Source organism: Rhinolophus hipposideros, assembly GCF_964194185.1.
Source record: "Rhinolophus hipposideros genome assembly, chromosome: 5".
In the NCBI taxonomy this organism is placed as follows: Eukaryota; Metazoa; Chordata; class Mammalia; order Chiroptera; family Rhinolophidae; genus Rhinolophus; species Rhinolophus hipposideros.
The window spans coordinates 73,492,884-73,517,415 of NC_138051.1; the positions used below are offsets into that span (position 1 = coordinate 73,492,884).

Consider the following 24,532-nt stretch of genomic DNA (forward strand, 5'->3'; position numbering starts at 1 on the left):
CTGAGTATTAGGTAGAGCTGCTATGTCTCCCAGTCTTAGTAGAGTGGCCTTATGTAGTAGGTGTCCTGTGGGGACCAGTGGTACATTCTCACTGACCTGAGCTGGGTGCTCCAGGTCTGTCCCTTGTGAGGGTTGTGTGTGGCCTCCTGTTGTAGTTGAGCCTTGGTTGCTATTTGCACATCAATGGGAGGGACTTATCCTTAGGTTGATTGGTAGTGAGGACTGGCTGTAACTACAGGATAAAAGCTGTTGTGCAGGGGCTGACCCTATGGAGCAGGATTTGCTTTAGCAGTGATCTGATGCCTGCCCAGCCTGCCCGTTGGGTGTGTCATCTCCAGAGACAGCCAGGTGGTGCTCCGATGCAGTCCAAAGCCAGTCAGCAAGTGTGCTGGCACCAGGGCCTCTTGGGAGGGACCTTGTCACAGGCCAAGTTTAGCCACAGTGTGTTCCCTGCCTGGGGCCACCTGGCATGAGCCACAAAGCAATCCGCAGATGTCTTCCAACCACAATGGGCTTGGAGGTGCCTAGGAGAGGCTGAGTTGAAAACTGAGGTCAGTTTCTGCTAGTGCCAGGCTTGGGGCTACTCAGCAAGAGGTATGGGGCATGCTGAGGCCAGATGATGCTTGCTTGGGACTTGGGAACTTTTAAGAGATTTTAGGAAAGGCTGAAGCATGAGCCAATACAGGCTGTTTGTATGGAAAAGCCACTGGAAAAGGCTTGGGTGGGCTTGAAAGCTGGGTGTGGCGGAGTCTCAGGGAATCACCAGCATGGGGCAAATGGTGTTAGCCAGGGTGATAGAGACTCCAATATGGCAGACACCCATGTCTGCACACTGTGTGGGCGTAGGGCTCAACAGAGAAATAATAGCTTCTGCCAGCACTTTTCTGGGAGAAAGCTGTCCCTCCTGCCCTCACCCTAAGGCCAAACAATTTAGTTCCTCTGTATGTCCCTGGTGACTTTCAAGCTGCTGCCTCAGTGATGGAGCTCAGAATGAGTGAATCTGTCAGCAAATAAATCCATGTGCAGGTCCTTTAAGAGGAATGCCTGGGATTCCAGTCACCCTGTCTCACTGAGCCACAATCTCTTTTGGTTTTCACAGCGAGAAGTTGTGGGGACTTCTCTTCCTAATACTGGAACCCTGAGCTGGTAGCCTGGTATGGGACTGGAATCCCTCACTCCTTGGGGGACCTCCACAGCTGAGATGTCCCTCCCGATTTTTAACTGCCACATGTGTGTATGGGGACCAGCCTGTTCTGTGTTTCTATCCCTCCTACCAGACTGGATGTGACTTCTTCTGTATGTCCTTAGTTATAGGACATCTGTTCAGCTAGACTTGAAGCAAGTCTCAATGATGGTTGTTCTGTAGTTTAGTTGTAATTTTGATCTGTTGGCCTAAATTAAAAAAAAAATAAAACTTGTCTGGGTAACTAAAGGAAAAGGAAACCAAACAGGCATATGAAAGTCAAGAAGCAAACAATTCCAGAGTACAGATTACCTAAGAGATGACTTTCTGCCACAGAGAACCTTGGCTGGCACCTGGCCCTTGTCCCACTCAACTCTGTATTCAGTGCCTCCAGGCATCTACCTTGTGTCTTTGGCCCCTTTTAGTTAATAGGTAGACATTCACTTTGAGTAAGTTTAGGCCCAAAACCATGAAATATTTTGCTCATGATTTCAAGAACAGTTGAAATTTACAGTGGGAAAGGGGCGGGATGCAGCTCAGAAACAACTATAACTCAAGCACCACCATGCTCGCCTCTCTATAATATTTGCCTTTCTCTGGTTGTGGATTTCACTTCAGGGTAAGTGGTAAGAAACTTGACTGTTGAAAACTCTCAAGCTTCATACCTCATGTTTTCTACTATTGAAGAGGCACTGCAACTATTTTTTATTTGCAGTATTTAAAGAATCTCAGGTTTGGCTTGGGTTAGAAGCTCACGATGAAGGATTCAGCTATGGTAAGGGAGGAAGAGTCATGTAAGAATGGACCAGCTGTAGAGGTGCCATTTCAAATCAGTGAAGATAACAAACTATTCAATAAATGGTGTTAGAAAAATAGCTATCCAAATGGAAACATAGGTTAGATTCCCTGTCTCCCACTATCCATAAAAATAAATAGTAGATGGATTAAAAAGCAAAAAAAAAAAAAATTGTCAAAGTATTAGAAGAAAATATAGGAGAACATCTTTAAGCTCTTAGAAGAGGAAGGTATATAAGAAAAGAGGGCTACCTAAAACAAATAATAATTAAAAAATACAGTTAAAACTTAAGCAATATTGGTGAACATACTTGTAATTCAGGTCAGGTGTCCTGGGAAATAGACTTTTGAGATGGACATTTGCACACAGGAAGTTTGTTGGCAGTGCTCCTGCGATAAATACCTATGGGAGAGTAATGGAAGTAGGATTGGGCAGAGGGGGAGTGGAACTGTGGTGCACTCACAACAAAGCCTTAGGTGACCCTGATCCCACAGAGAGCACTGGAACTGAGTTGTCCTGAAATGGGGAAAGGAGGTTGGTTTTTATACACCCACACTGACAAATCACTGGATGTGGGCAGTGTCCAGAGAGAGGGCGTGATCTGGGTGAAGCAGCTCTTTTGGGTAGGGGCAAGCTCTAGAGAGACTCTAGAGAGAATAGAGAAACCTATTCTCCCAGCATCTGGGGGAATGCGTGCTTCAGCTCTGAAGCAGGGAATCTGGTTGGCATCGCACAGCATCTGCTGCGGTGATACATATACCAGACAAAGGAATTGTACCCATACTATGTAAAGAACTTTTACTTCTTAATAAGAACAAGACATAGTACCCAAGAGAGTACCTAGCAAAAGATATAAAGAGGAAATTAGGAGAAGAAATATAAATGGCCAATACACCTTACCAGTAATCAGGAAACTGCAAATTAAAACAAGATGCCATGATATCATTTTTCAATGATCAGATTGTCAAAAATTAGAGCACTTAGTAAATGTTGGCAAAAGTCTAGGAAATAGCTATTTTTATATACTGCTGGTCTGAGTAGAATAAACGGTGAAGCCAATTCTACCCAGTAATTCTGCTTTATATTATCTGCAATAACATTAGTATATGTGTGTAAGGAGGCACTGTTTGTACTAGCAATAAATTGGAAACAACCTAAAATTCCATCCATCGGGGAAAACTAAATAATTTTGATATAATCATACAATGGAGAAGTATACTTGCTTTTTGAGTAATTGCCCCCAAGTAGTTATATTGTAACAAATAATTATACACACACATATATACACATATTTTTATATACTGTTGGATAAATTGATGACTTGCAAAATGATGAATGTGCGCAGGTGGTAAGATTTGTGTTTAAAAATTATACACATATAACATGATACCGTATATTTCGTATGGGTACATATGTAAAATACAGAGGGTGCCAAAAGAAAGTATACACATGTTAAGCAAGGAAAAAACTATTAAAATTGCAATACTCAATATATATACTGATAACAAAAGATAAATACAAGTCACATTTGAGTTTTGCAATTACAGGAGGTGCTCAAAGTGGTTACCATCAGCATCATTTTAATACAGTATTTTTTCTTTGTTAAAATGTGTATACATTTTTTTGGCACCCTCTGTATATGTACATACAGTATTTTGCCGTGAATAATGTGCAATTGTTTGCCCAAATTTGTGAGGGAAAAATAAGCATGAGTATTATACATGGGTAGTATTAATTCTGTATCCATATAAATATTTTTAATTTTTTTTTATGCTTATAAGTTAAAAGTGTAACTCTAGAAATCATTTTCATCAATAGCAATATCCGTATGCAAAATAGTACCTGGAATACGATAATCGGTTTTGTTGAATTTATGACAAACTTGCAATGACAAAGATTTCTTGCCCATATAATACATTTGTTACCTGTACATAAAATTTCTTGTACCTCGTATCTGTTCTTGTGTTTTGTAATTATTTGTTACATAAAATTTCTTGTACCATAATATATTAAAAAATAAATGCTAAAGTTCCTTTATAATACAAAAATCAAGTAACTAAATATAAACAAATACAAATTTGAACTACATGTTTCATTTGCTGTGACCTCCTTGGAAGGCAACTGGCAATACTAACCAAATGCACGTCTCCTCTGACCTGGGGTATTGCGGACAACATAATGCATTGTAACATAATTTGTAGTGGCAAATGATGGGCAACAACCTAACACGTCCATCAACAGAGACTGGTTAAATAAATATGGCATATTTTCACCAGGGAATACTTTAGTCATTACTGCTGTTTATGCATAACATAGCTCTGGAACTACACATTAGAAACTGGTGACACTGGTGGCCTCTGGGAGGGGGCTGGGCAGAGGGGAAAGGAATGGGAGGGACTTTTCTCTTACCTTCTGTATCTGATGCACATATCACCGGTCTCCACCTACTACCCCAACTGAAGCAAAAGAAGTCTTCTGGTGGTAGCAAAGACACTAACAGTTTGTAACATATAGGAAACTTGAGATAAAGTCATTAGTTATGATGGGACTCATTTAGAGAAGGCCATCTGATCTTTCTTTTTCTCTCCATACAGAACATGAGGCAAAAAGGAAGGGAAGGGTAAGAGCAAGACACAAAGCAGAAAGAACTCAAGCAGCCAAGAAACTGGTAGGATAGAGACTTTATTGTGGCCGCTTATAGTAAAACATTCAACCCTTCAACATGTTTATTAGTTTTTCTTTTTCTTCTTTTTTTGGTGGAGACCACAGCATGATGCTCATAAGCCTTTAGCCCCATCATATGTCAGTCTAGTCAATGGTTGCCTATTTTATAGCTCAACTAGTTAGAGGAAAAAGTCAGGAAAATCTAGTTTGACATCCCAAATTAAGGGCTGCAAGATTTGCAAACCATTCTTATAAAGTGCTTATGTTCAGTGCAAAAAGGGCAGATTCAGAAAGGCAAGCAGATGCCAGGGAATGACATTTCCTTGGAAACAGATGTATTTTATGACTTAAAGAAGGAAAAGACACTTGTCAAACTTCCCCCAAAAGAGATCTAGTATTTTCTTCGCAGTCTTCCCACTCTCTAAGAGGACCAAAACTTTGAATCTTACAGATGCCTGTAAGACTTGTTTATTTTACTATCAAAAAACCTGGCTCAGAAGGAAATCCACAGGGTTCTAAGCACCAGAGATACTCACTTCGGCTTGTAGTTCCTGTTTGTTTCAGCAGCAAATGTAAGATCAACAGACTGAGCTCTGGCTGTTGGGAGGCTCAGAGCTGCAGAGCTTTTCTTAGGCCCCTCATTTGGAAATCCAAGTCGCTGAGCATGACAGACCTTCTCTAAACATTGTCACATCTCTGGTGGGAAGGCAAGCCAGTGCATATTAAAGGAGCACTTCATCTAGTTTCATCAACTGGATGGGACCTAGTCATTGTCCCCTTGTCTGACTCTTGTCTGTAGGCCTACTTCCAAAGTGGACCCTCGGCTCTCTCTGCTAAGACAAGAAGTGCACTGCCTTCTCCCTGACCCTGGGTCTCTGTATATCCATCCATTGATCCTGAAGAGAAGCAGGAGAGAAGAGGAAGTGGTTTCCTAACCAACTTAAAGGGCACGAATAGGACTGTAATGCAAATAGGCACTGTCAAGCCACTCATCCTAAGATCCTGGCTACCATTTCTCTCCCTAGACTCTCAAAGAGAGAGCCACATTCTGTCACTTTGCAGCAGGGATATTCATAAAAGCCAGCGCTGTCCTCTGCCCCTGTAAGCAACCCTCCTGCATTCCTGTTTGGAGACGCTTGCCTTTGTCTCTCCGCTGGATTGAATTCAGTGGTGCCCCTTCTGCATGTGGCTGGGGTTCCAGACCCAATCACTTGTATGTGCAGCTGCAGCTTTCAGAGGCCAGAACCACAGGACCTTCTGCTCAGACTACCATCCAAAGACTCACGGTAAGTCCTGTGCTTGTGAGAGGAGACGCTTGGGAGCAGTTTTATTTGACAGGTAGCCCTTGCCCCAAAGCCATCTCAGAATTTTGGAAAGGGAAAAAAGGGAAAAGAGGCAATCCTTTTGGTGCTGCTCTGTAATTCTCTGTAAAACCCCTGTAGTCACGAGGAGCTACTGGAACGTCTCCACACAGAGGGGACTGTGTACAAACAGGTTTGACGCGGGTTAAGAACCAAAACGCAGGGAAGGTTTTTTAGACTGGCAGAAGTCTAAAATCAAGTGCCTCTTTTCAGTGGGAGAAGAGTTTCATTTGTTCAGAAATGCTTGTGTGTAAACATGAGTGCACAGGAACGTGCACACACACTCACTCACTCTGAGGTAGAAAGAACCGGCCAGCTCCAGACAAACACACACAGATTCCACAACTTTACAGAAACCTGGCACTTGTGTGAAAGGTCCTATTCCTTGCCCCAGATGGCAAGTAGGGTCCAATCGAGCTCTTTGCGACCTGGGTAGAGCCGGGGAAGTCTCCCTGCACAGGAGGAAAGAGGCGGAGGGCATCGCCATCACGCCTGGCTCACAGTTCTCAGGCCCGGCTGGCCCTGGTCACTTCCTGGAGGCCGAGCTGTGGGCACCCCGGGTGTGGCTTGTCAGAAGCCACTGGGTGCAGATGTCTTGCACGACAGCGTCCCCGCTGCTCTCGGCGGCCTGCTGCACCTGCTGGACGAGGGCCGTGGCCCGTGAGTGTTCCTGCTTCACGGCAATCAGGTAGGCGGACCGTAGTTTGCAGCATGTCAGGTAGGCCTGAACCTGGAATGGGTGTGAGACACAGCGGAGGGGAAACATCACCGACGAATCACCAGCGAACTCGCAGCGCTGCATCAGAGCTCAGGGAACTACCACTTCTCACCACCAAATCAATCATTGGGCTCTTGCCTGTTATTATGTTAGAGCCACGCTTTAAATATTCTGGACGCTAGGCTATTACACCGGGCGATTGTATAGTGTAAAAAGTTACCACAAAGAAGATAAGAATTTCAAAGAGAATAAGGCAAGCAGGAGAGCAGAGTCTGGCCTCCCTCCATTCCCCTGCAGGCCCCCCTCCTCTCCCTCCTGCACTCTCCAGCTTCCTCCTGGCTTCACTGTCCGCAAATTGTGATTTTAGTTATTTGGGTGACAATTGGGTTGATGTCTGTCTCCTTGACTAGACTTCAAGCTCCACGAAGGCAGGAATCGTGTATGCTTTTCCTATTACCCTTGTGTTCCTGGCGCCTCGCACGGGGCCTGTTTAGTAAGTATATATCCAGGGAAAGAATGAATGAACCATTATCCCTGTCCCCTACAACCGGCCACTTCTTGATTTTCCTGTTTTCAACCTGCTGAATTAAAAATTTTTTAACAGGAACTTTGGGGAAGAAACCATACACATAATTAGAAAAGGTCTAACTTCTGTTGTTTAGCTCAGAGGTGGCTCGGTTTTGTGTATGGGGGTGTCTCTCCTACCCTCTGGACACCCTTCCTCTCAAGAATCCCCAGCTTGATGGAGACGAGAACCCCATCCTTTCCTGGCTGGGAACGCTGATTGGCCAGGGTTCCAGGCCAGCCAACAGTAAGGCCCTTCTAAGCTGCCTCAGAGCTTCCTCTTAGCAGCTGCCTTTCTGCTGTGACAGTCCCTCCTCGTGGTTGGAGGGGACTCCTCTCTTCATGTTTCTATGCTCCATATTCTTTTTTGTTTTGGTCACTACGGTCCTTGTTTCCTTAGCTCAATTACAGATAATCTCGGACAGCTGGAAAATGCCTGGCATGTTCTGAGCTCACTAAAGTGATCAAGTCCTACTGTTTGGGTATTAGCTCTCACCCCGGGCCTTCAGCTCCACTTAGCACCTATGTGTGTTAAATATATAACACAAGCTGGCAGGTAGAATTCCTACCAAGAGAAGGAGGGCATTTTGCCAGGAAGGCTGGAATGGATGCTGAATGAAGCTGGTGTTTGGCAAGATTTTGTGGCCTGAGATCACTTAAGTACAGCTGCTGAAAGAAAAAAAACCCATAAAAGTAATAACAACTGTTTAGATTTTAGTGCACATCTTTTCCAGGGACAAAGCCCCTGTCCCGTTGAATGGGAGGCTCACTGAAGGCTTGGAAAAGGACCGTAGTCCGGGAATCAGGGAACCTGGGTGTCTGGCCTGGCTGTCAGGTTCTCATTTTGATTCTAGAAAAGTAATTCTCCACATTTCAGGATGTCAGAATTCCATCCTTTCCATAGGATCTCATCAGGATGTTGCAGAAATAAATGAAGCAACGTTAAGAACATGTTCTCTCTAACCTCAAATAAAAAAAATGCCCTGAAAATCTACTCCAGGGATTAGCAATATTGGCATGAAAGCAGCTCTGAGGTTGTGTAAGTATCCATTTGCCTGACACTTGTTTTGTTATGGAGCGACTCAGCTGCTGGGTCATGCCATGGCGAGTGGCCAGCGCAGTATGGCTGGGTTTCTCCAGGCCTGTCCTATGGACCTTCTTCTGGATGGCAGGTGGACCGGTCTTGTGGTTAGCCAGAAAGAGGAGCAACTGGGAATACTTTCATTCTGGCTGGCAGTCTGTGAAAGGCAATGTGAAGCGAAGGTTCACCAATTTCTTACTAAACAGGAAGAGCTCACAGGCTGCAGGAGAAAAGCCTGTTCCAGAGAATGAGCACCATAGGCATTTGTTGCCCAACGGTTGGGTGGGGTTTCTTCTTACTGTATGTTTTTTTCTTATGAGTCACTGACCCATAAGAAGAAAATCAATAGAAATTTAGAAGTTACATGCTAGCAGCAACCCCACCCCCCACTTTTTAGGAGAAAAATAATGTGTATTTCGCCTTTTAAAATCAAGAAAACAGTACTTTTCTCCCTCCAAAATAAAGAAATGCCTGCCCACTCTGAGAACACCATTCAGTCACCTACAGACAGAAGTGAGGGATTTCCAAGGACTCTGAGAGAAGACTTCCCTAGAGAATGGAGAGTTAAGATCAGCCTAGGACATGTTTGACTTGGGGATAAAGAAATGGGAAGGTAAAGGCTCCTGTGGGCAATATGCTCCCCATCTATTCCTTCCCTTCTACACCCCTATCCGGTCCTCGCTCCATCAGTGGAGATAGCAAAGAGGCTCAGATACCGTGGAAGGGTACCGCCGTGGGGAGCAAGGGATAAAGATGAGGAGCTGGAGGTCACCAGGCTCCGGAGACGATTCTGCTTACCTTGGTGTCATCACTGTGTATCGCCTGGATCAGGCCCTCCAGCTCCTGTGCAGAACAGAGACACGGCAGTCGTGAGAGGGAGAAGAGTCCCCAGCTGGGAGCTGGGCCCGATCCAGTTTTAGCTTATTCTGACTCCATCGGGGATGCCTGCCCAGCCCTGCTTTTTAAACTCAACTCCTACTATAAGAGCACCAAAGGGAACCCAATGGTAACACTAAGCTTAGAAATTGGAGAAGGAACTGCTACCACGAGGCCTGTCCTTGGCCCTCACAAATGGATGTGGCTCTGTCACCCCCAAAGATGCCGCAATTTCACAGGCCACATGCTTCAAAGGCCATCTGCAGGCCCACCTTGACCTTCTCTCCAGTCACAGAGAGAAGCTCAACTCTCTTGGTCATAGGCCTTCCAGGTGCAAAGAACATTAGAAACAGAGTGAGGGCCACGTTCTGGGTGTAGAGGTGGTCACCATGAAGTTTCTCTCCAGATTTGATCAGAGTGAGGTCATTATTACAAAGGGGTCAGAAAGATAAAGGGATCGGACAGAGTTTCAGGTACATCACGGTGAACAGAAAAATAAAGAGGGGGATGTGAAGACACCGAAACAGAGGGAAGAGCCAAGAGGTATGGGCGTGGCGCACCTGGGGTGGAATTCTCTTAAACGCTTCCAAGCAGTTGAGGAGGATGGTGTCCCCGTCACTTTTGGCTGCCATGCCTGACTCACTGACACATTTGAGCAGCTGCCGAACCTCACTGTATTTCTCCCTTTCCACCAACTGCCGAGCCGCTCTGCAGTAGGTTGCAGCAGCATCCAGCTGGAAATCCTAGAACAGAACATGGAATGATGGGCTTAGGATGGCGGGGGCATTCACGGAGGGGAGAGGGGCAACATTCAAAAAGCTCCCACTGTGCTTGGTGTGGATAAGCCACATTTATTGTAGTCATAATAGAAAACGCACATGTAACAAATAAAGAAAAAAACAAGCAAAGAGTTAGTTCCTCTTGTAGAGTTAGGCAGACACTTAGGAAGCAACCATAAAAATCGTAACCTGAATATCTAAACTGGTGCATCTCACCTGGCTGCTGTGTCACTTTCTGAAAATTTTCTAATCAAATTCCCAAGACTAATTCATTCTCTAACAAGTCAAATTTTTTCTTGAGAAGTGGATGTTGGGGCTGGCATTTCCTGCCCTGGATACTTGGTGCTCTGCTAAGGGGTGCCTTAGTTTTTGGCAATAGACCAATTCACCAAATACTGATTTGCTGGCAACTACCAGGTAAACACTTTAAGCCTGGTCTTGGACAATCCTTGCCACAGGGTCTGGAAGGAGCTGCTGCTCTGCCTGACCATCAGAAGTATCTATGTGTGGAGAGCTTTGTCCACCACTGAAAATGGGTGAAAGACATACATCTGATGGATTGTTCGTGAAGTCACTGATCCTTGAGACACCATAATGCTTAAGTGTAAGACCCTGCCTGCCCGGAGTGATGGTCCTCAGGGTGTGTGTGTGTAACTGTGTGGTGGGAGGTGGTCTGAAGAGACTGCTCCTCGTGGTTTCAGCACCCTTCTCCAGCCTCTGCTCCGGTGCCATAGCCACACCTGCATCCTCTTACCAAAGCAACAGAAAATGTACTCCTCGAGCCAGCTCAGGGCAGACGGAGGGTGGAGGGGCAGCCCTTGCTGCCAGGGGCCCCTCCTGCCCAACAGAAACCACCTTCCCCCAGTTGGCCGCCTCCCCTAGCCACGCTCTCCTGTGAGGGTAAGCAGAGGCTCTGCGGGAAACAGTTGTGAGCAACTGTCCTAAACCTGGTTTTAGGTATTTACGTGATAGCTTTTGATGAATTGCCATCGGTTACTTGGCTTTTGGCAAAGTGGCCTGGAGTCTTGAATTTCACACAGTTGTATAACAGCCACCTCCTTGATTTCATCCTTGAGGTACATGTAAGTCTGCTTTTCTTAGGATAAAAATGTTCTGAAGGGGCCAGCCCTGTGGTTCAGGAGGTTAGAGCTCTGTGCTCCTAACTCTGACGGCTGCCGGTTTGATTCCCACATGGGCCAGTGGGCTCTCAACCACAAGGTTGCCAGTTCAATTCCTTGAGTCCCACAAGGGATGGTGGGCTCTGCCCCCTGCAACTAAGATTGAACACGGCACCTTGAGCTGAGCTGCCTCCCAGATGGCTCAGTTGGTTAGAGCGCATCCCCTCAACCACAAGGTTGCCAGTTCAATTCCTCGACTCCCGCAAGGGATGATGGGCAGCGTCCCCTGCAACTAAAATTGAACACAGCACCTTGAGCTGAGCTGCCGCTGACATCCTGGATGGCTCAGTTGGTTGGAGCGCATCCTCTCAACCACAAGGTTGCCCATTCGACTCCCGCAAGGGATGGTGGGCTGTGCCCCCTGCAACTAGCAAAGCAACTGGACCTGGAGCTGAGCTGAGCCCTCCACAACTAAGACTGAAAGGACAACAACTTGACTTGGAAAAAATCCTGGAAGTACCACTGTTCCCCAATAAAGTCCTGTTCTCCTTCCCCAATAAAATCTTTAAAAAAAAAAATGTTCTGAAGAATAATCTCTCACGGGACTGTGGCCAGGTGCTAAGGCCCTCAGCATAATCTAGAGCAATTCAAGTTGTACCTGCAGAACACGGAACGCAATTCCAAAACCATCTTCTACATTTTTCCCTCCAAGCATGACCTGAAAAGGAGAGGGAAACGTGCGTAGTGAAGCAGTAATTAATGGAGTAGCCCCTTAACTAAAAATGAGGGCCCCCATCTATTCAACAAATATTTGTTGAAACTCTACTAAGTGCCAGGCACTAGGGATAGTAGGGTTATCAAAATGGACTTGCTCTCCAGCCTTCTGTGGCTGACATTCTAGTGGGCAGGCAGCCATCAAACAAACAACTGAAATAATAACTAGATGATTACAACTGTGGTAAGGGTTCTGAAAGAGAAGAACAGACTGCCAGAGTCTGAAACATCATACATACCTTGCAGGCAACATCCATTTTCATGTGGTTGTTTCCAAACAGGGTTGGCAGAGGCAAGGTGGTGATTTGCGAGGTCCCAGCACTTTCACACCGATGTAAGAATCTAGTCACTTCCATCTGCAGCTGAAGTGTGTTCATGTGCCTATGGTGACAGGAGACGCACGGTCTAACCTCATGAGGGGCTTCAGGAATGACAGGAGTAGGGCTGGGTGACTGAGGAATCATAATAAGATGGCAATGGAAAAGGCAGAAGAAATGATGTGGAAAGAAAAGAGATCAAAATACCTGCTGAGCAGTTATGACAAGACAAAAACGGGTGGTTTAGAGCCCTGTACAGACTCACAATAGTTCAGGGCTTTGTGGAACCGGTTGAGATCCAGGCCTTGAATCACTTTTTACAGAGCATCTATGTGCTGCTAACAGTAGAGGTCAAGAGAGACATGCACCCTGCCCTCAGAGTTCATAGGCGGAGGAGAGGTGAACAATGAACAAACACATAAATATCTAGCGACGGGGTCTATGAAGGCAATAAAATGTTAGTGGTGGGGCATTTACTTTAGATGTTGTGCTCTAAGCAGAGGGAGCAGTGAGCATAAAGGCTGGGAGAAGGGAAAGACTTGGTGTGTTGAGGAACCCTGGGAGGCCACTGTGACCTATGCTCAGCAAGGAAGAAGAGAGTAGCTGGGAGATAAGATGGAGACACAGGCAGGGGGCCACATCACACAGGACCTCTTCTGCAAAGGATTCGGAGTTTAGTGTAATTGTAACATCCCCCGACTCTGCTCTTCTCCTACTAGCTCCTCTGGAGGCTTTCCAACCTTGCACCGGACACTGTTGTGGAATAATCCCTTATTTATTTATTTATTGAGTGTTCAAAAAAACTTTTTCATTTTTCAATTACACTTGACAATAAACCTTATTTCATAGTAGTTTTAGGTGTATAGCCTCGTGGTTAGACATTTATATAATTTATGACATGATCCCCCTGACTAGTCTAGTACCCATCTGGCACTACACATAGTGTTTACAATATATTGACTATATTCCCTATGCTGTACTTTTATATCTCTGTGATTAATTTGGAACTGCCAATTTGTACTTCTTAATCCCTTCACCTTTTTCATCCAGTCCCCCAACCCCCTTCCCATCTGGCAACCATCAGTTTGTTCTCTGTATGAGTCTGTTTCTGTTTTGTTTGTTCGTTTATTCTGTTCTTTAGATTCCACATGTAAATGAGATCATATGGCATTTGTCTTTCTCTGTCTTATTTCTGACTTATTTCGCTCAGCATAATATCCTCTAGGTCCATCCATGTTGTCACAAATGATAAGATCTCATTCTTTTTTTATGGCCGAGTAATAAGGAAAAATTCCTTTTAGATGTGTGGTTCCCTGCCCCCTCCGCCCCCTCTCCCCCATCCCCTAAGGGTTTAGGGATGGGCAAGGGCAGCTTCATCACCAACAGACACTTCGTTCTAGCCTTTCTGCGCCACCCTACTTGTTCCCTGAACCCGAGCTACCTTGACACATCAGCTGCAGTCATCTTCTTTCGGAAGAAGGCGGTTTTCTTCCTTTTAGAGCTGCGGGACGTTTCCTGGAGGTAGGTCTTCAGGTGGTCTTTGGCCTTAAGCAGCCACGACAGCTTCTCTCCCAGTTCCGTATATGTTTTTGCTTTGTGACTGAAGAACCGAATACAGGTCATGGCAGCCCGGACTTGGTCCTAGAAGAGAAAAACTAAAGTTTAGGTCAAAGGAGGTCAGGGATATCGCAGGGTGGGGGTGTGAGGGGAATTCTGATCTGATTCCCACCCATGAGCAGGGTTGCCGGCACCCATTCACATCACCAGCTGTAGTGGGACTTTGTATCAGACACTCCCAGGCCCAATAGATCCTACAGTGAACTGACTGGCTGAGCTCCTGGGTAGAACATTCTTCTACCACAGAAGAGATCTTAGAAAGGATACTTGTTATTCTCTGTTCCACTTGTCTTCCCTCTTATTTGGCACTGAATACGTAATTCCATTTCTCTGTGATTTAGTACTGGCAACCCTCAGACAGACTGGAAGAAATTTGTTCTCTCTCCCTTCATGCATCTTTTCTAAAAACACCTATTTCTCCATCGTTCCTTATGAATTCTGCATTGATGACTCACGTTTACCTTAAAACTACCACCTACCCCTTTACCTTTACATTTCTTGAATTCTGAAGAATGCCATTACTGACAAGATTACAGTTTGCCTCTTTAGGATGAGGATGGAGATCCTAATATTCCTTAACAATGCGAGATAGCAACATGGATTTGTTCTAGCATTAGCCACATAGCAAGGCCAGGGGAAGAATGACAAGTCTTTGTTTCCTCATCTTATACATGGTAGGGCGTCAGCGACAGAGACAGAAGGTAGGCTGGGGCTGCTCTTACCTTCATAAACTGCTGCAGCTCATACAGAATGTGGTAGTAGTTTTTTTTCTGTAAATGTTGGCAGGCAGCAAGCAAGTACTCTCCCCAGCTCTCCAAGCTTGGATCGATGGATTCTAACAAGTTTTCCAAAACGTGTAGCTTTCCACTTTTATAGCTTGGCTGGAAAATGCCTTCTATGAAGACTTCTGGAGGACTCTCCTAGAGCAGGGTAAAGCAGCAAGTCAGAAGTCTTGAGCCTGGGTCTCACACTGTCTGGGATCCAGTCTGAATTTCCTTCAGCATCCTCCTAGAGTGGTGCTTCTTAACCTTTGAGTGTCACAGGTGCCTTTGAAAATCCCACTCTCGTGACTGCTCCACTCTCTCCTTCCCTCTATAGAAAGATCCTCGGCAGAGTTATCTACGCTCATTGTTTCCTATTTATGTCCCGTGATTTTTCTCTTGAACCCATTCTTATCTAGCTTTCACACCCACAACCCCATTGAAACTGTCCCTTAGGTCACCAATGATCTGTAAAATATTAATTCTAAAAGTTAATTCTTGGTTCTTGTTTTCCACCTGATCTATCAATAGCTTTTGATACAGCCATGACTTCCTCCTCCTTGAAATATTTTATTTGGCTCCAGGACGCCACCCTCTACAGGTTTTCTTTTACTTCTCTAGCTACTTTTGCAATCTCCTTTGCTGATTCTCCTAATCTCTCCAGGCCTTAGGAGGAACCTGCTCTCCTTTCTATCTATAATCACTCTTTTGGTGATTTCATATAGACTCATTGCTTTAAATAGTATCTATTTGCTGACTATGTCTAAATCCCTATTTCTAGCCTGATCATTCCTTCCAAACTCCAGAACTGTATATCCAACTGCCTATCCAACATGTCCTCTTGGGTACCTAGGAAACCTGCTACATCTAAAACTGTGCTCGTGATTGTTCCTACTCAATATGCTCTTTCTGCAGTCTTCCCATTCTCAGACGACAATTTCATTCTTCTAGCTGTTCAGGTCAAAAACCTCAGTCATCTCTCTCTCCTTCACACCCCAACATCACGTTCATCAGCAAATTCTACTGGCTCTGCTATCAAAACACACACAGCACCTATATGTCTGACCACTTCTCACCACCTTCACTGTATCACCCTGGCCCAAGCCATCATCACCACTTGCTTGGATTATTGCAATAGCTTCTCTCATGTCTCCCGTTTTCCATTCCTGCCTCTTTTTTCCTAATGTCACCAATTTAACCCGAGTAATTCTGCAAAATGTCACATGACTCCTCTGCTCAGAATCTTCCCATGGTTCTCCCCCTCACTCAGCACAAAGCCCAAGGCCTCACAATGCTTACCAGGTCCTCCCTGTATGATCTGGCCCGTTACCTTTCTGACCTCATTTGCTACTCCCTGTCCCCAGCTCACTTGGCTCTCGCCACCCTGAACTTTTGCACTCGCTATTCTCTCTGCCTGGACTGTACTTCATCCACAGTCTGCAGGGCTCATTACTGCCTCCTTTAGGCCTTTACTCCGATGTCATCTTCCCTGGGTATCCTATCTAAAAGTGCACAAGCCACCCCTTCCCCCGACCCTGCTTTATTTTTCTTATTATATTTACTACCTACGCTACATATTTCATTTACCTGGTTTATTGTGTCTCTCCATATTGTAACGTAAGTTTTATGAGGGCAGATATTTTTGTCTGTTTTTTTCACTGCTGTATCTTTAGCGTCTAGAATAGTCCTTGGCTATTTAATAAATATTTTTTAGATGAATGAATAAATGATAAACATTATGGAATTCCTTAGGAAAGTGCACACATATATTAATTCCCTTACTGCTGAAGCTCATCTGAGGTTCTGAGACCTTAAGTTATAAACCCCTATTCCATCGTCATAGAAAAGAAAACCATTTTGGCATTTCGATTTTAGATTAGGAGTAACTAATGGAGAGTAAAGGGTGGCTATAAACTCGTGATAGTAGAGCCATGCCAGCCTAATACCACTGGGCACGAGCTGTTTAGAAGTGGAGAGGATCTGAGCTTTGAGAACATCCACAGGGGGTGGGCGCTCCTTTCCTGATCCTGGCTCTTCCTAACTGAGAACCCCAGACCTAACCTAAATGTTGTAGGCTGACTTTAAGAAGCAGGCGCATCAGCTCCATAGGAAAGGTGGCTTTCTTAAGAACTTCCATTTCATCCATTCAGCTATCCATTCATTCATTCATAACTGGCACTAGGTCAGGTGCTTGAAGACACAGATGAGTAAAATATGGGCCTTCTCAGTCCAGACGGAAAGACAAAACCGTAAACAAATAGCTGCGATCCAGTGGGGTAAATACAGCAACAGACTATGTCCTAGGTATAATGGTGGTATACAGGTAGAGGTGATTAATGTTGCTTGCATGTTCTGTGAAAGCTCAATAAAGGGTGTCTGAAAGAATACAAAGAGTTTTCCAAGAAAACAAGGAGGGGCAGGGCATTCTACGTAGGGAAAATAGCACATGCAGACTCATGGAGGTAAGAAAGCACATGAGAATTGGGAAATTTAAGTAATTTGATAAATCTGGAAGGTGGGGTATAAGTAGGATTTGTGGTGAAAATAAACTGGAAAAATAAAGGAGCCTGATCCTGGTGGATCCTGCAGGCATGCTAAGGCCTTTGGACTTCATGGGGAGCCACTGAATGCCTATTAAAGAGGGAAATAGCATGAATGATGAATAACATAAATAACACTTATATATGTTCTAGAAAGCTCACTCTGGGGTGGAGTGCTAGGTAATGGAGTGAAAGGATAAGGAATACACTAGAAACACACATATTCCATGCTCTAGGCATTGTCATAGTTTTCATAATTTTTTTTCTCTTTTTCCTCTTTTTTTCTGTTGCTCCCTACCTGCTTGAGAATTAAGGCAAATATTTCAGTGGAAGTGTAATCGTGATTACAGGAGACAAAAAGAAGGCTTCTATTCTAGCTCTGACAAATGTAAAACGGGTAATGCTGTCATCAGCTTATAAGATAAGTAAGTAAGCAGCTTAACTTTCTAGACTAGTCATTAGTTAGAATAAACAGGACTGGGTAATTTCCAGTCTCAATTTGTGCTTGGGAGAAGCAGGTTTACCTCAAAACTCATTTGGAAACTGAAGAAAAGTAAAAGTTAGCAATTAAACTCCCAATAATATAACTTTCATATTATCCTTGAGACGTGGTGAGTAGCTAAGGCATAATTAGTAGCTAAGGCAGCAGTGAAAACATTTCCCTTTCGCTGTCCTGTATGGCTATGGTTATTATGACATTGTGAACTATTGATTTCACGTGCAGCAATCCTACAAGATAGGTCTATTTGCAAACTTCCATTGGCTTCCATTTTGAATTAGGGCGGCAGACTGAAATTAAAGTATACCTTGAGATCTTTTAATTTTATGTGAAATTTGGTACAAATCAGCCAATTCCTTATAAAGTTTTCATGTAACAGTCAGATAAAAAAGGGAATACCAAAGGGTCATGATGAAACAGAGTCCTGATGTCGCCTAACAACAGCTCCAAAGAAATAATACAATTCAGTGGTGACTTTATCTCCTGTGGGAGGAGGGCAGAGGACACGAGAGGGTAAAAAAGGAGAGCACACTCTCCTTCCACGAGATATCTGGAGACCAAATACAAGATTTGTACCATGGGTGCTTTCTGGGCCTTGTGGTAACAACTCCGAATGGATGAACAGTTGGGTCGGCAACGGGACACAGTCCCAGGGTAGGTGGGAGGAATGTGGAAGCAGAGACAGGCTAAGCAATTTGCCTAAGGTCAACTCACTTATATCAAACATCTTATTCCAGAGATCATGCTCTCAATTATTATTTGATTCTGCTGTGTTTTGGGAAAAGCAATGAAATCTGTCACTGCCAGTCAGAAGGGCAATTTGAGATCCAAGGTAAAGACCTGTTACACACTCATCAAATAATAATTTGTGTAGACAGAATTTTCCATTTGACCTGGCTCTGTCAGAGGTGATCTCACAGCTCCACACTGGGTTACGTTTAAGGGCATCATCACCCCCCTGAGAGCTGAGAAGCAGGTGGTGCCCTTAGAGAGCTATGTCTGCGTGGCCCACCTTGTTGAGGAGGTGCAGCAGGGCTTCCCGCAGGCAGTTGTGCCTCACATAGAAGCTGATGAGGGCCAGGTTGGTGCTATAGTTATGCAGGTAGAAGAGGCATTCTTGGTAGTAGGTGTTGTTCATGATCTTCCCTTCAGGAATCACCGCCAGAGAGAGGCTCTGGGTCCGAAGGGTAGCTTCCAGTTCTTTCAAGGTGGCCAAGTAATCATCATCTTGCTGACAGGAAGGGAGAGAATGGGAAGAAAAAATGGAACTCAGTAAGTTCTTTGAAACTACTGTTTTCAAAGAATATTTAACAATGTAGAAAAATGCTCAGAATATAATTTTAAGAGAAGAAAAACAGGCAGGATAGAAAACTCTATATATTATAATGCTGTATAACACCAATTTCATTCAGAAACATAACAGAACATTCGCTAAAATCTAAACGCTATGTAAGTCTGGGTACGAGATTATATGTGATTTTTATCACTTAAAAAACAGTTTTCTACAGTTTGTTTAAAAAAATTGACCGTATTACTTATCTAACCATATATAGTTATTTATCTAACTATATGTAATGGAAAGAACAAAATCCAGCCTTGGCAGCTCTGAGCCTGGACGGCCACTGTCAGCTGACTGGAAGCTAATCCTTTCCGCAGGTCATTACTGCTCCTAGGTCCCTCACTCTGAGCTGACCCTCTGCCTGCTGTGCTCTTACCAAGGATAGGAGTGGCTTCACCATGGACTCGAGATACTCAACCACATCCTGTACCAGTCTTGAGCCATGACTCAGCTGATTGAGGTCAAAAGGAGGCTTCAGACAGCGACTGAACTTCTCCCGTGCAGCAGTGAGGTTCCCAGCTTTGAGGCAAGCCATGCCCCAAGCATGCCATGCACCACTGGTATCAAGTCCAGTCTTTGTGGAGACCTGGAGGAAAAATCGCTCCTTTTAGTGAGAGGTCCCTACATCAAGGCCTGAGAGTCCCCAAGACCTATTCTATTCCCTTGTTGCCAATCATCTCCCCCATCCCCCACCACTCACATTTGCCATCACTCCCACACTGGCAAACTGGTCATGCCCTAGACACTTCCCAATGGCTAAGGATAACTGAGAGATGACAATACCTGTTGGCAAGGCCAGGCAAAGGCAACTCATTACAGTGGGGTGGAAGTCAGCTTTTTCTTTGTCTCACCTCAACGCCCAGTTGGTAGTACTCAGCTTCCAAAAGCTGGTTCCTTAGCCTGGTGACTGCAGCTGGCTGCAAGATCTGATCCAGAGATGGCACGTGGCGATAGGCAGCAGCAACTAAAATATTCAGTACATCTACCTTGCTGATGTAGCTACAGGGAGGAAAAGGGCAAGGCAATGAGGCTCAACAGTCTTACTAAGAATAGTTGATGCTTAAAGGTTTTCTATTTCATTTCCAATGTGAAATGTGATAATGAGAACTGAGAGGTACATAGACACTATGAGAGAAGGCTCTGGAATCTGACGCTCCAAATCCCGATGCCATCACTTAGCAGTTCTATGATCTCTGGCAAGTTAGTTAACCTTCCTTTGCCTCAATGTACTCATCTGCAAAATGAATACAAAAGGAAATAACCCAAATAAAAGGGCTTAGGATAGTGTCTGGAACTTTGTAGGTACTCATTAAATGTTAGATATTAACATGCAGAATAGAGACACTCAGGTCCTCTATTTGAGTCAAAGCCTCTAGTTGAATGTTGAAGGCTCACAAGTTACCCGTCTACCTTTTGGTCCTTTTGAACCCTGCTTGCCTGGGGGAGAGCTTGTATTGGTGACCTGCACTTCTGGTCAGTGTACAGGGCACATCACCACCATTCCCTGCAGGTGCTGCCGTGCAGGGGCACCCTGGTCCCTCACTTAGCTTCTAGTCTCCTGGACTTGACATCTTTGCCCTGGGCTAAGGGTGGACTCTCATTACAGCCTACTGGGACTGCTACCTTTGATCTATTCTTGACATCGGATGATTGCAAAAACCTCATAATGGCAGAGAGCCCAGAGAGCTGGATCATTCTGCCTAGTGCTGCCCGAAACAGGCCTCCACTCAAGGTTCTTAAATCTTATATCATAATTCTAGCAATAAATAAATAAATAAATAAATAAATAAATAAATAAATAAATAATTCTAGCAAAAACCTCTGAGGGTCCTGACTTGTCCACTGATGTCCCTGAAAAAGGGATTCAGGACATCAGTGATTCTCACGCTAGTGGGGGTGGGGTAGAAGAGCAGAGTGTGTAAAAGCACATTTGGTATCATAACGTATTGTACATTTGTAATAGATGGTGTGAGCCTTGTTTTTAAACATTTACTTACGTATTTAAATGTCTATCAGAAGGAAGTATGAGATGAAAACAGTAGAAAAATACGCTGCAAAGTGGGAGTGCAAACACACACGACAGATGAGTCCACTGCCACCAGCAAACAGACACAATGGTAGGGATTCTGCAGAGTGGGTGTATCTGAATCCGGGGTGGGGAAGAACGAGGGTGTAATTTGAAGCCACTGTTAAAGCCCAAGGCACCTGGGGTGGGTAAGAATCCTACTGAAGACAGGACTCCCTTCATTTCTGCTGCCTCAGCCTAAAGCAGGTAGTTCCTCCATCTAAGAGGTCTGACGATTAAGTTTGCGAACGTGTTGCAATGATGTTGCTAACCTTTTTTTTGATATCAGAGGGATTATTCATTATGAATTTTTACCAACTAAACAAACAGTAAACCAAGTTTACTGTTTGGAAGTGCTGAAAAGGCTGCGTGAAAAAGTTAGACGACCTGAACTTTTCGCCAACAATTCATGGCTCTTGCATCACGACAATGCACCAGCTCAATGGCACTGTGTGTGATGGAGTTTTTAGCCAGTAAACAAATAACTGTATTGGAACACCCTCCCTACTCACCTGACCTGGCCCCCAGTGACTTCTTTCTTTACCCGAAGATAAATGAAATATTGAAAAGAAGACATTTTGATGACATTCAGGACATCAAGGGTAATACGATGACATCACAGCTCTGATGGCTATTCCAGAAAAAGAGTTCCAAAATTGCTTTGAAGGGTGGACTAGGCACTGGCATCGGTGCACAGCTTCCCAAGGGGAGGACTTCGAAGGTGACCGTAGTGATGTTCAGTAGTGAGGTATGGAGCACTTTTTCTAGGATGAGTTTGTGAACTTAATTGTCCGACAGCGTATATTTGAAGGAAGCGTAGGGTGTGATGTTAAATTTGTTCTACCCACCCCTCCAATCTCAGTGTCTTTTTCTTTTAATAAAACTTTATCTCATTTACATTACTGAAATTTGACATATTTTTACTTTTGCCTTAAATTGTACCTTCTGCTAAATGGAGGGGTTTCTGTTCTTTTCCCCTCATCTTCTCCATTTCTGGAAAATTGGTAGGTTTCTAGCTCTTTTCATGGTTGTTTTAAAAACTTTACTTCACATATGCTACATCTATTTCTTCATTTATAAACTTGAAATATGATGTAGACTCTGCTGTTGCTTCTTGATATAATTCCTTTATATTTCCTTCCATTTTCTGTCCTACCACCTCTGTCTTTCTCAACCTTCTGGTTTTTGTTAATAAAAATAAGAAAACTAACATTTTTGGAGTATACAGGCTCAGTTCATAGCCCTTTACATGGATGCTGTCATTTTATCGTCATAACAGCCCCACGAGATAAGTATTATCTATTATTACTGAGGCCCAGAGTAGTTAACAGAGTTGGCCAAGGTCACAGAGCTAGGACGTGGTAAAGGTGAGATTCACTGCACTCTCTGCTATCTGATGAGTCTCTAGGCAAGTACGCTGAGCAAGTGCCTGAGCTACTTACACTTCAAAGAAAATTACACTCTCTACACCCAAATCTGGCTAGGACTGAGTGCTGGGAGTACAAGCGAGTCACACATCTGGGTGGATAAGCTAGGAATTGGGAGTTTTCATTGTTAAGTTAATGAATGGAGGCAGAGCAAGTTGTGCAGGGACCTGAAGCCTAATCACATCTTTTCTAAAGATACTTCTACTTTATGACTCAGACGCCTACCTGTGACACAGGGATATGCCAGTCTCCAACATAATTTATAGAGCTGTTACCCAGAACTCCCTGAGGCCACAGTTTGAATTTGGTCAAGACTGGGGTCGAGTTTTGGTCAAGGCTAAGCAATGGAAATTCAGGGAAGACACTTCTTTAAAAATCAGAAAGTTTTACAGAGATGAAAGGTGCTCCCTTAAATTGATTTTAATTACAGACTAACCAGAGTCTTTACTTTCTCTCTGACTGGGTGTAGCTAGAGAACACTGCTTTGAGGACCCACTCAGGGAAAGCGAAGGATACAGGCTGTCAAAGGAATGTGAGGAAGACCACTTGTGAGCTGGTAACAGAATTAAAGTAACTTCAAACTGAAATGCAAACATTTCAGTGTATCTTATCAGAGAGGATGGTGAGGTGAAAACTCATCGTGGGGTCAGAAAAAGAAGCTGGATAGAAATGACTGCCATGGACCAGACCAGAGGCTCATTCCCATTTACCTGTCACAAAGAGCCAGGTCCTGGCTCTGGCCGGCTTTGACAAACATCATCTTGGCACTGAAGAGCAGCTGCTTCATGATGTCTGTGAGCAGCCCTGCATCCACCTCTGGGTTGCTGAGGCCCTGGGACAGCCTGCAGCAGTGTTCAATCAGCTGGTGGCCACAGGCAGTGCTGTCACGATGCAGGCTGAGGATGGCAATGCACAGGGAGGCGCTGGGGGCCTGGCGGGGGGAGGACGAGAGAAACACACCGTGAGCTCATGCACCAAATGCAGTGGAGTGGCGGAAATTATTCTTCCTACTTCACAAAGCTTGGAAAACACTGGAGGAAGGAGCCAAAATTCCACAGCAAAGCAGAAGTGGAGCTAAGCAAGTTTCAGACGCTCCAAGTAGCACTGTCAAAGCCCTGGCAGCTAGGCTTTATCATCTTACTAGGATGAGGGGAACTGTGTTCATGTGCTGCCTACTTGTCTGCTTCTTGTGGATGTCCACAAACCCCCTGCTTTTCCCAGCCTACTGTCCCATTAACACACGTCCTCCTTGTCGCTGGCTTGGACTATGACAGTCACCTTGCTTGACTGACCACCTGGAGACGTCTCTGCTTCAAGCCACTGGACACACTGCTGCTACATCAATATTCTAATAGCACATTCCAGAACCTTTCATGGTCCCTGATGCCTACCAAGTACACATTCCTTACTTTTGAATTCAGGTCCCTAAACATAAATAGCCCATTTCAATCCTACCTTATATGACCTCCCTACTAACACCCTATCCCCCCAAATTAAAGCATTTCTCGTTCCCCATCACGTGCTACAATTTGACACTGTGCCTTTGCTCAGATGTTTTAGTTTTGCCCCCTTTGTTCTTCCCCTATCCACATTCCCCTCACAACACCCAAATTTCTGCTTGGCAAACTCCTACCACTCTTCCAAGGCTCATCTTAAATGCTTCCTCTTTCACGAAGCTTCTCCTGATCTCCTCTTGTGCATTTCCTACGTTGCTCCTCATTTTCTGCCTTACCTGGTTTATTTGTCTAAGCTCTTATGTTATTACACTGGAAGCAAGTGAAGGCCAGGCTGTATTCATCTATCTCTGCATTTCCTGCTATTCTACTACTACACATCATAAAGCAACTCAAATGGTCATTGAATTTTTCTTTTTTAACCCCCCTCTCCTACCTTCCCCCCTGCCGCCAACTCCCAGTCAAGCCGTTGTTCTCAGTCTATCAGTCTAGTTGTAGAGGACGCAGCTCACTGGCCCATGCTGGTCCTATGAGCCTTGCGCTCTACCTAGCTAAGCCCGTCGGTCCCTGGCTGTGGGCCGCTCACAGCAGCTCATGCC

At 44.6% G+C, this 24,532-nt stretch overlaps 1 protein-coding gene across 3 annotated transcripts in view; it reads right to left on the reverse strand.

The window, feature by feature from the left end:
* Positions 1-4,642: 4,642 nt before the first annotated feature.
* ZFYVE26 (zinc finger FYVE-type containing 26) overlaps positions 4,643-24,532 on the reverse strand; it is a 60,115-nt gene continuing 40,225 nt past the window's right edge. For all 3 annotated transcript variants that reach the window (XM_081049149.1, XM_081049150.1, XM_081049151.1), the window contains 11 exons: positions 23,190-23,410; positions 19,839-19,986; positions 19,364-19,573; positions 18,661-18,879; positions 14,571-14,768; positions 13,673-13,872; positions 12,154-12,295; positions 11,799-11,858; positions 9,804-9,986; positions 9,166-9,210; positions 4,643-6,734 (listed from right to left, as the gene is read on the reverse strand). In XM_081049149.1, coding sequence (XP_080905275.1) covers positions 6,531-6,734; positions 9,166-9,210; positions 9,804-9,986; positions 11,799-11,858; positions 12,154-12,295; positions 13,673-13,872; positions 14,571-14,768; positions 18,661-18,879; positions 19,364-19,573; positions 19,839-19,986; positions 23,190-23,410 — 1,830 coding nt within the window. In that variant the 3' untranslated portion in view covers positions 4,643-6,530. The remainder of the gene's footprint in view (positions 6,735-9,165; positions 9,211-9,803; positions 9,987-11,798; positions 11,859-12,153; positions 12,296-13,672; positions 13,873-14,570; positions 14,769-18,660; positions 18,880-19,363; positions 19,574-19,838; positions 19,987-23,189; positions 23,411-24,532) is intronic.